This window comes from Dipodomys ordii, unplaced genomic scaffold (genome assembly GCF_000151885.1).
Source record: "Dipodomys ordii isolate 6190 unplaced genomic scaffold, Dord_2.0 Scaffold70, whole genome shotgun sequence".
Taxonomy (NCBI): Eukaryota; Metazoa; Chordata; class Mammalia; order Rodentia; family Heteromyidae; genus Dipodomys; species Dipodomys ordii.
The window spans coordinates 4,288,318-4,299,336 of NW_012267286.1; the positions used below are offsets into that span (position 1 = coordinate 4,288,318).

General features: G+C 44.1%; 1 protein-coding gene across 5 annotated transcripts; it reads left to right on the forward strand.

Annotated features, from left to right (window-relative positions):
• Positions 1-6: 6 nt before the first annotated feature.
• Positions 7-11,019, forward strand: Tifa (TRAF-interacting protein with forkhead-associated domain). 5 transcript variants are annotated; one of them, XM_013023809.1, is made up of 3 exons: positions 7-248; positions 2,144-2,206; positions 9,660-11,019. In XM_013023809.1, exon 3 carries the CDS (start codon positions 9,672-9,674, stop codon positions 10,236-10,238), a length of 567 nt encoding a protein of 188 aa, XP_012879263.1. In that variant the 5' UTR covers positions 7-248; positions 2,144-2,206; positions 9,660-9,671; the 3' UTR covers positions 10,239-11,019. The 5 variants fall into 5 exon arrangements, 4 of the variants coding, with proteins under 4 accessions (XP_012879263.1, XP_012879264.1, XP_012879262.1 ...); XM_013023808.1 differs by lacking the exon at positions 7-248 and adding an exon at positions 1,446-1,486; XR_001175351.1 differs by lacking the exons at positions 2,144-2,206; positions 9,660-11,019 and adding an exon at positions 1,335-1,375.

Consider the following 11,019-nt stretch of genomic DNA (forward strand, 5'->3'; position numbering starts at 1 on the left):
GTGCGCACAGACCCGGCAGAGCGCAGCCCCGGCCCACCGTGCGCACAGACCCGGCCGAGCGCAGCCCGCTCCAGTGCGCACAGACCCGGCAGAGCGCAGCCCGCCCCAGTGCGCACAGACCGGGGCAGAGCGTTGCGCCTTCGCCGAACCCCGCGCGCGTCTCCGGGTCTGCGGATCGGCGGATCTGCCTGCTCCGAGCCCTGAAAGCGAAGCTGTCCGGGAAAGATCACAGATCCGCCAACCCCAAGGTGAGCCCTCGGAGCCCCAGTCCCGGGGCGAGGCGGGGCGAGGCGCGTCCCCCAGATAGGACAGCTTCGATCAGGAATGGGGGGGACCGGGGACCGGGGGTGGGGAGACGTCGCCAGCTTCACCTCCTGGAGGGCAGACAGGGGGCAGATATTAAAGAAAAGCTAGGAAAAAATAGCCCCCCCCCAAAAACCCCACTATAGCTAGGTCGACCCTAGCCCAGGGATGCGTCTAGAAAAAGCTTAAAAAACAAGTCAATAAATACATGAACAAAATGAGGGGAACACCCCAGAACGGATGGGAGGCGGGGGCGTGTCTTCTTTGCACTTTTCCTGTGTGTTGCAAGCATTTTCTTTTTCTTCTAATCAGAACCCGGGGCGGGGTGTGGGGGAGAGGGGGAGTACTGTTTTTGCAGGGTGGCCTCTGACGTTTCCTCCCCCACTCCTCCTCCCGGGCACCCCGAGGCCCCGACGCGATTTCATGGGTTCTACAGGATTTTTGTTGTTGCTATTCTTTCTTTCTTTCCTTTTTCTCCTGTCCAGACTGGGCTCTGCCGAGGGCCAAGTCTCTGGTTCTGGACCAGAACTTCCTGCGGCAGCCTTGGAGACTTGGGTCTTAGAAAAGTGGGGTGGTGAGCTTCCGATTGGGGATCGGCCAATCGCCCGCTTGAGGGTCTCTTCTCCCACCCACCCCCAGCCCCGGGGTTTGAGGTTTGGTCACCCCACATGCACCTCTCCCCCCCTACCCTTTTTTAAAGACCTGTGATCTGAGATGCGCTGACTGACCGCGGGGTTTGCCAGAATCTTCAATGCCCTGCCGTAGGGTGATGAGCTTGGGTGGGAGGCTAACTTTTGCTGTGTTGGTCAATTTTCTCTTTCTCTCCTATCAACTTAATGCTCTTATTTGGTGTGTGTGTGTGAGAGAGAGAGAGAGACAGAGAGAGAGACAGAGAGAGAGAGACAGAGAGACAGAGACACAGAGAGACAGAGACACAGAGAGACAGAGACAGAGAGACAGAGAATATGTGTGTACTGGGTATTGAATTTAAGGGCCTGGGCTCCAGAACTTACTTAGTTATTTCCCTCCAGGCTGTCTGTCACTCCACCATTTGAGTCATAGCTCTACTTCTGGCTTTTTGCTCGTTCATTGGAGATGAAGAATCTCATGGATATTCTGCCCAGGCTGGTTTGGAACCTCAATCCTCAGATCTCCGCCTCCTCCTGAGTTGTTAGGATTACTGGTATGAGCTACTGCCTGGTTCAGTGGTGAGTGTTTGTTGGGGAGAAAAGCCTTTCACAAACTTACAGCAATCATATACTCTCTCCTGAAGGTGAAGAACTGGGGCCAGAACTCCCAGGGAACCTTTCCTAACACACCATCGATTATAACACATCATTATTACAGTCAACTGTTTCCAAAAGAAGTAAAAGACAACTCTTGCAGGGACCCATGGTTCACACCTGTAATCCAAGTGACTCAGGAGGCTGAGACCTCTTTAGGGCCCTAGGGTAAGCCAGGGCATAAAAGTCTCCAAAATAGCCAGAAAAGGTGAGGCTGGAGGCATCGCTCAAGAGGTAGAGCACCAGGAGAAAAAAAAAAACTCTCCGAGCATGAGAAAACTTGTTGGCATGCATGGGCACTCAAGGATGCCAAATGTTCGGTTAAACTGCTCGGACATCTGGCTCCTTTTAGCAAACATATCTTGGTATAAAATTGGATTTTTTTCCATTTGAAGGCCAAACAGGCATCAGCAGTGTAGAGTAGTACATTTCTTCAGTTTTGCAGGACCACAGGGGTGGAGATCGGTAGGCCCTGCAATGGGCATGGGCAATGGCAAGGGTGTTTTGCTGAGCACTCTGTGTCCACACCTTACATGTATTCACTCTTCTTTCCCTAGAGAGTGGCCAGAAGCATTTTCTAGAATCAGAATCTAACCGGTGTGCAGCTCTGTGACTCCCAGGTGAGTGTGTAAACCCCAGGATTGTACACTGAAGAGGTGGCCCCCTCTCCATACATCAGGAGTGAACGGACCCCTTCTGCTTTCCCTGACAAGGCTGAGAATGTGGCTTGTTTTCAATTCTATATTTGTTGTCTGTTTATTGTAGTTCCTTTGTTAATGCGGATCTGTTTGTCGACAGATCCAACAACTGTTTGTCAAATCAGTTGTTAAACAGTTGTTTTACAACTTGGGGATGCCAGATATCAAGCTTTGCTATGTTCTGATACTTTGCTAGTTTCCAACTCCATTTTAATCACACACACAGGCCTACATACACACAGACCTATACCTGATGTTTCTTGTAAAGAAAATGGGTAAAACATTTAAAGAGATTTGAATGCACATAGCATACAGTTCCAAAGGTGCAGGGTGAACAGTGAAGATGGGCTCTTCTTTCTGCTCCTGGTCTCGTTTTGTGTGTGTGTGTGTGTGTGTGTGTGTGTGTGTGTGTGTGTGGTGTGTTTGTTTTCCATACGCAATGTCCAGTACCACTGTATAAGCTCATGGTTATTGGCAATTTAAGACTAATTGGAGTACCTATATACTTTATAAAGCATCCATCAATCTCAATCTTAAATGTAATGATTTATTTTGGTCCTTTTAGTTATTTGGTTAGTTTCTACTAGTGTTACTTTGTGGGTTTTTGTTGTTGTTTTGTAGTAGTTAATTGGAAAGGCTCATGGATTTTGCTGCCATGGTCCTCAGATCTCAGCCTACTGAGCACATAGGATTACAGCTGTGAACCACGGACAAACAAGTCATAAGGCTGAGAAACACCTGATAGCAAATAGCTCTTAGGTTAGTCTGCTGTCTTTCATACCTTCCTAAAACAGAGGAATGCATTTGTCAGGTCAGATTACTTTAGAGCGCAGTAACAAATCTCCCCCCAAATCTCAAGAAAGACTAGACTTTCTTGTTCAACTTATATATCTTCTATGTATCTGTCTTTGACCCTTCCTTTTTGGACCCAGACTGAAGTTATGACGGGAAAAAAGGAAAAGTGAAATGAAATAGTGGCTTTTTCTGTATCCTTTCTGCTCACATCACTTGGGTTTTTGTTCTTGTTGACACTCATGTTGCTAGAGCAACAGGTCTAAAGGGATGGACCATCCGTTCTCTTTCCAAAGGCTTACAGCATAAGTTTGCAAAATAGAAAAAAGGTGGTATTTCCAGGGTAAATCTCAGCAAGCATAGAAAGGGAATGTTGTTTTTTTCTTTGTTTTGTTTCAGAGCTGAGGACTGAGCTCAAGGCCTAGCACTTTGAGCCAGGCAAGTGCTCTTCCTCTGAGCTAAATCCCCAACTCTTTTTTGTTGTTTTCTTTACCTAGCATAGTCTTAATGACAGTATTTAGTAAAGATGGCACACAGAAGTGACCTCATTGAAGATTATTGAGCAGTAAACCCCTAATTAGTACTGGTCTCCTGAGTAGCTAGCATTAAGGCATGAGCCATGGGCACCCGGCTGCCCATATGTATTATTAATGGAACAATACAAAAGTCCAGACGATTTCTGTTTCAGTATTTTTAATTCTTTTATTAGTATATTTTAAGCAATAGCACACATTTCCAAAGAATGTAAATTACATTCTTCAGTAAATACTAGACACTTTTTTTTAATCAAGTAATTTGGTGAAAATTTGGTAATTTTCTTAAAAAGTATTTTTTAGGTAGGCATGTTTTGCAATTTCTTGAAATTGTTAAAATAAAAAAACAACTAGATAGTTCATTAAAAATTTTAATGCTGGATCCAAGGTCACATTGAAGGATTGTTTCTAGCCTAATTTTTGATACACATGTTTGTACATAAATAAAGTGGCAGTTTATATTTAAGTTTTTGATCACTTATAATTTCTGGAACACATAAAATGGATCGTATTTTCACCTTCAGGATCATGGCTGAAACATTGGGTTATATTCCCTGGCTAGGGTACTAAGTCCCACAAATGACTGGTCATCTTCACTGTTGGGCATTTACGACGGAATGTTCCAGAAGGGCTGTTTTTAGGGTCCTTTACAAAGTTTCTTCATGTAGCTGCTTCCTGTTTAATTGCAACTGTTCATAACAGATTGGGTTTTTTTTTTCTTGAATAGCTATTTTTCTTGATGCTTCTCCTTATCTTCCAAGTTATCTTTTAATTTGGGCAATTTCTGTTGTTTGGAGCTTTTGTTTTCCTCTCTAAGAGTTGGTAATTGTGTATGGCCTGTGGAGCACTCAGAAAGTATGGCCTTCCACTCCATGCACTCGCATGAATGCTGTGTGTCACTCAAAGCAATGTGCTACAGCCTGTGTACCGCTGTGAGACGCTGGACATTTACCTCGGCTGCATCCACGTTTAGTAAATTCTTGCAGTTTTTCTACTTGCGGATTAGCAAGACTGAGATTGGTGCCTATGATTCCAAGATCACAGATGGTCTCATTGCTGTCCAGAGCAGCCCTTTGCTCTTTCAATTCTGCTGGGTTAACCCTGGCTGGTAAGAGTATAACTCGTCCAAGGCGCAGGGTTTGCTGCACTGCTTTTGTGGTCAAGTCATCCTTGTGCAGTTTAGTTTCTTTGGTTTTCAGATTCTCCTTGTCAGTCAAAAGTCCATTGGTTTGGCGCAGAGGGTGGATGGTGAGAAAGATGTTTTTGGTGAGTATTAACGGCCTGGCAAGCTTAGCCCGAGCAGGTAGGAGTTCAGCTGGTTGGCTTGCTATGTTCGGGAGGCAAATTGTTTGATCCGTGATCTTCATGCTCTCCGTGGCCTCAGTTTGGTCGGTGACCCCCGCTGAATGAGTTCCAGCAGCCTGGATGTCAACAGATGTGATGGCCTCAGTTAATTGGGGGCTCTTAGTTTCTTGCATGTTCTTGCTGAGCAAGGTGGTTCCATCTGTGTTTAAATCTTCCACTACCAAAGTAGATTTGGCAGCCTGGGATCTTGTGGCTCCTCCCCTTACTTTTTGGAGGTTTGAGGTTTTGAGGACAATATCGGTGGGACAGGCAGCCTCGCACCATTTAAGCTTGTTGCCTGCTTCCCTAACCACCAGGTGTTTAGTGGTTGGGGCTTCTGTTCTTGGGGAGCTCAGGTCAAACCTGACTCTCTTCGTGAGCTTTGAGCGGGACCTGCCGAGTGGAGTGTCAACTGTGGAGGCACCAACCTTTGTAGTGTTTCTAACCATGGTGCCCAAAACTCTTTTAGAATTCACCGTCTTTTTGGTCAATAGACAGTTTAAAAGTTTACAACCTTGTTCCCCCAGGAGTTGTGCATTCGAGGACTTGCTTCGCTGTTTTACTTCTTTGTTTGTAGAATGATATCTCGCTTTGAATTCATCATAGTTGTCCATGAATGGACAGCTCTTTTTTTTATGCTTCTCCTTGGTGTTTGAGGAGGCCCGGAAGAGGTTCGTTTTCTTTGCTGTCAGTGTTCGCAAGTCACATTGCACAGTCTTGTCCGTCTTCAATGCCACCTTGCTCTTGCCTGGCTTAATCCCATTGGCTGATGAGCATTTCCTGGCAGCCAGGTTATCAGTGAGTCGGCCCTCGATTATGTGGCCACTAAAGGTGTTTACGATGCGCTTGATGGTCAAAGCGGGGCTGTCAAGAGCTGGTACGGACAGACTAGATTTGGCACTGGAGGGCTGGAATCCAGCAGTCGGGTCATCAGTTGAGATATTCACTGCTGAAGATGAGAATTCAGGCGTTTGGACATCTCTTTTGAAGCCCACGGTAGCATGCTCTTTCTTGTTCTGTGGGGTTCTGAGGGGCTTAATGCCCTCTATGGATGATTTACACTCAGTCCCCTGGGATGCAACGGCTTGGCCCTGCAGGATTTCATGTTTTAAGTTCCGAAGGCGGAGGTTAGTCATTACAAGGGCTTTGTGCACATCCCGCTTCTTCAAAGAAGACATGAGAACACCCGAAGCTGCCTTTCTGAGGACCGTATTGTCAAAGGCTGGCGGGCACGGGGTGGTTGGAAAATCGCCATTATTGGTCATAAAGAGTGGTCTGCACAGATAATCCTTTGTGTCAGAGATAGGAGCCCCGGGTGAGGACTGGGGGTCCACAGTAGTTGGCATTGGCATATCGTTACTTTTGGTCATCCAGAGGGGTCTATGGAGATTAAGCTCCTCCTCAAAGGGGGTTTGCTTGTTTGTTCTGACTTCTCCTACAGTCTGACCTATTCCATCCGTAACCCAATGGGGTGTACACAGATTGCTGTTGTCTGTGGCCAAAATAGGAGCCCCCGCAGATGATGGCCTGGGGGTCCTTTCCTTCTCTAGGGGGCACCCCATTCTCAAGTACTTGCCATGGCTGGGCACCAAAGAAGCCTTGCACCAGTTCGCTTCGAGTCTGTCACCAGAAGTTGCCCTCTCAGATGGCTGGCTGGTGGTGGCTGCTTGACTTTCTTCTCTCTGCCCTTTGGGCGCCATTGGCCTCAGCCCCTCCCCACTTTGGGGGATTAGGGCCTTGTTCTTTTCAAGTCCTAGTCTTTAGATTAAACTCCAATCCGTATCTTACTAGAAATATCCTTAGCTACCAAAACAGTTCAAAATGAGCAGCTTCAAAAACGCTAGAATCGTGCTGTGGCGTGCGCCATGGCTCTCGTTCTTAGATATAGAACAAAGTGAACTTTGTGAACAATCTGACTCTAGAATGTAATCCTCTGCGTAGAACCTCTATGATGCTTCGGGCGGAGCTCAAGGAAAAACGGTATCACAAGTAGTGACAGCTGAGCCATGGGTGTCTCCGTAGTTTTCTATGGTTCCTGTGTGTCAGAACAGCAACATGCGAGTTGCAAATATTTCTTAATCTTAGCATTTATATATCTGTTGGCATTTATTTAAGGAAACATCGACATGAACTCTGGCGCTATATTAATTGGTTAGTCTTCATCCTCATCAACTCTGCATCGTGTGTGTGTGTGTGTGTGTGTGTGTGTGTGTGTGTGTGTGAGAGAGAGAGAGAGGGGGGGGAGGGAGGGAAGAAGGGCCCTGGGATTTGAATTCAGGGCCTGGGTATTGCCCTTGAGCTTTGGTGGAGCCACAGCTCCACTTCTAGTTTGGTTTTTTTTTGCTGGTTCATTGGAGATAAGAATCACATGGATTTTTCTGCCCAAGCTGGCTTTGAGTCATGGTTCTCAGATCTTAGCCGCCTGAGAAGCTAGGCTTACAGGTGTGAGCCACCAGCACCCAGCACTATGTATCTTTTAAGACGCCTTTGATTACTCTTTAATTTCCTCTCTTTATAATAGAGATAATGTCAGCACCAGTGAGTTGTGAGTGTAAAGTAGTATTGTCCCTTTCCACTCAATAAATGTTCCCCTGACTAGTGCAGAGGGCCATCCACTGGAGGTTCGTGGAGGGCTCAGAATGATGAATCAATTCCATCTTCAAGGAATCAGAATTTGTAATCTGAGCTACTTTGATGGATAGGATGGATCAAGAGGTTTTTGGTTTAAGGTCAGCCAGGGCAAAATGCAAGAGAGATCTCAGATCAACAAAACATCTGATATGATAATGCATGCATGTTTTCAGTTGAGAACTACTTCTTTGTTTCCACAATGAATTTAACTTTACTTATCAGATAGTCTAAAAAGAGGATCCAGATATCCAAAGCAAGACCAGTCTGTAGCTGGTCCAGCAGCAGTTTCCTTCTGAGCCATACTAAGGTCCTCATGGAGACAAGCTAGCTTTTCTGAAGTGGTCTACAATATGATCAGACCAAGGGGGGGATCATCACAGGGTTTTGGGTCAACACCTCAGCCCACTCCACCACTGCTGGAATCGCTTGCCTGTGTCTCCCTGTGGAGAAGTAAGTGTACATGTGTGTCAACACAAGTTTGGAGAAAGTCACTATAAGATCACAAGCAACTTTTTAATCTGGGTGTGGTTTTCATAGATATAATCCCAACACTTGGGAGGTGAAGGTAAGGAAGGAAGACAAAAGAATTAAGAGTGGAGAATGAGACATTTTAGGTCTTTTTTACTGTTTGAATTTTGAAAAAACATATATAGTTAGTAAGTGGCAGTTTTATGTCAAAATAACTTTTCTTGTTGCACTAGTATACATATTCCAGTGATTAGCAAGGGGACAGGTGGTAAAGCGTGGGGCCTCAGGACTGAGGCCTCTAAGGATGTGGTTAGCAGCAGTTGGATGATGATACTTGTGGTTCAGGGTCGTTTCTTCAGCCAGTCACTAGGAATCATTGATCATAAAAAATAATTGCAGCACTAATGTACACTGTGATGTTTAGAACTACCTTATTAGATTTTTAAAAAAATAATGCTTGAATTTTGAAGTTTGTGCGTGTGTGTGTGTGTGTGTGTGTGTGTGTGTGTATGCACATGTGCACACCCATGCATGCATGCACGTAAGCACACCAATATTGGGACTTGAACTCAGCCTTTTTCACTTAAAGATAAATTTTTTAACTATGGAATACATTAACTATTTGAAGCATTTACTCTTTTGATTCATTTACTTACTAGAAACTGAGGTTAGGATGTAAGGATAAGAGTTGCAATAAATCTATTTGTTTATGACATTTGAATTTCCTTTTGAACCATGTTTCACTATTTATAATAATAATCTTGTTGTGAAACAATAATCAATATTTTCTTTCCACATATATCTTCTGAGAGGATTCCAACCAGAAATTATTTATTTTGCTGACTTCCTTTTTAAAGTACAATGACCATATTTTGTTTGAGCTCAGATCATTCTGTTTAAATGAGAAAGAACAGGCTGTTTGATGCTACCCTTACATGCTTTTACTGTTAATAATCATTCCTTGTCATTGTTAAGATTATGTGTATGGTCATATAGTTAAACCAGAAATGGAAATATAAATGGATAGGAAAAGAGATTAGAATAAATTTCACATACTGCAGGGGGCCTGTGTTTCCTGTAATCCTCGTTATTCAGGGGAATGAAATCTTAGGATCCAGGTTTGAAGCCAGCCCTGGCAAACAAGAGATATTTTCTTCTTATCTCCAATTAACCAGCAAAAGGGTATAAGTGGCTCAAGGAGCATAGCACCAGCCTTGAGTGAAAAAGGTAAGGGACAGTGCAGAGGCCCTGAGTTCAAGCCCTAGTACTAACACAAAAAGAAAAATAAAAGCCTGATGCTGGTGGCTTATGCCTGAAATCCTAGCTACTCAGGAGACTGAGATCTGAGGATCATGGTTTCAAAGCCAGCCTCGGTAGGAAAATCCACGAGACTCTTAACTCATGGACTCTTTTCTTAGCCACCAGAAACCAGAAGTGATGCTGTAGTTCAAGTGGTAGAGAGGTCATCTTGAGCTGAAGAGCTGAGGGACAGCATCCAGGCCCAGAGTTCAAGCCCTACGACTGACAAAAAAAAAAAGGAAAAAGAAAAAAGTTCTCCACACATGCAGTATGGGTTTTTAGCTAATTTGGTGATTTCATTGTTGCAGGCTGAGCTCATCATGTCTAATTTTGAAGATGCTGACACAGAAGAGACATTAACTTGTCTCCGGATGACTGTTTACCATCCTGGCCAGAATGGTGGAATATTTAAATCAATAAAGTTTTACAACAGAGAGAAACTCCCCTCTAGCCAAGTGGTGAAGGTTGGACGAAATTCCAGTATCTGTCAGTATACTTTTCTGGACAGACAGGTTTCCCGAGTCCAGTTCTCTTTGCAGGTATTTAAACAATTCAACAGCTCAATCCTCTCTTTTGAAATAAAAAATATGAGTAGGCGGACCAGCCTGATGGTGGACAGCCAGGAACTAGGCTACCTCAATAAGATAGATCTACCGTACAGGTGCATGGTCCGATTTGGTGAGTATCAGTTCCTACTGGAGAAGGAAGATGGAGAGTCTGTAGACTATTTTGAGACTCAGTTTATTTTGTCTCCAAGACCACTCTTGCAAGAAAACAACTGGCCAACACAGAATCCCATACCTGAAGATGGGAGTTATTCGTCTTTTTCCATGCAAAGTGCATCACCTACAGAGATGGATGAAAATGAACTGTGGATACAGGCATAAGAAGAGGGTAGGGTGATATGGATATAAATGCTTGGTAGATTTTCTACCCTTCAGAGTTCAGCTATGCTGTTGTTTGGGATTTGGTATTATTAACCTTTGAAAGACCGTACACAAGATGGTAAGCGGTGGAGTGAACTGTGGCATTCTGTGGGAGTGAACTGAGCCTGTGAAGAATTAAGCATACACCTGCAAGGGTTCAGGTCTAAAGATAACCTAGGTGACGAGACTGCGTTTGGTTTTCTGCTTGATTGAAGCCCTGTGTTTTGCTTTTGTAAGGAACTGTCTCTAAGTTGGATCGTTTTCTTTTCTGTCGTCATTCATTTTCAAGGCAAAGGCTTCAGGCAGGGAGTCAGTGTGTCTGCAGCTTGTTAGAACTTGTTAGAATCACAGTACTGTGGTATTGCAGCAAAGTAGTAGAGTACTGGGGTACTGTGTGTATAACCTGTGGCTTACTTACAGTTATTACTCAAGAAAGATTTGCATTTCTTTCTGTGGACTATTTATTCCTAAAATGACTGTTCTCTATTTCAGCATTTCAACAATATAGACATTTTGTAAAGAACCATCCTGCTTATGAAACATATATGTGTATATGTATATATATATATCTACCAAATTCAAATTGTGATTTTTGTGTATTTTATACAATTTTTAAATTTCTCATGTTCAAATTTTAATAGCATCTGTGCACATAATAAAGTCAAAGATTATTTCCCTTACCATTAAAAAATTGTTTTTCTAACGAACTTTACAATTTAGGTGCAGGGGAGGGGGAAGTATA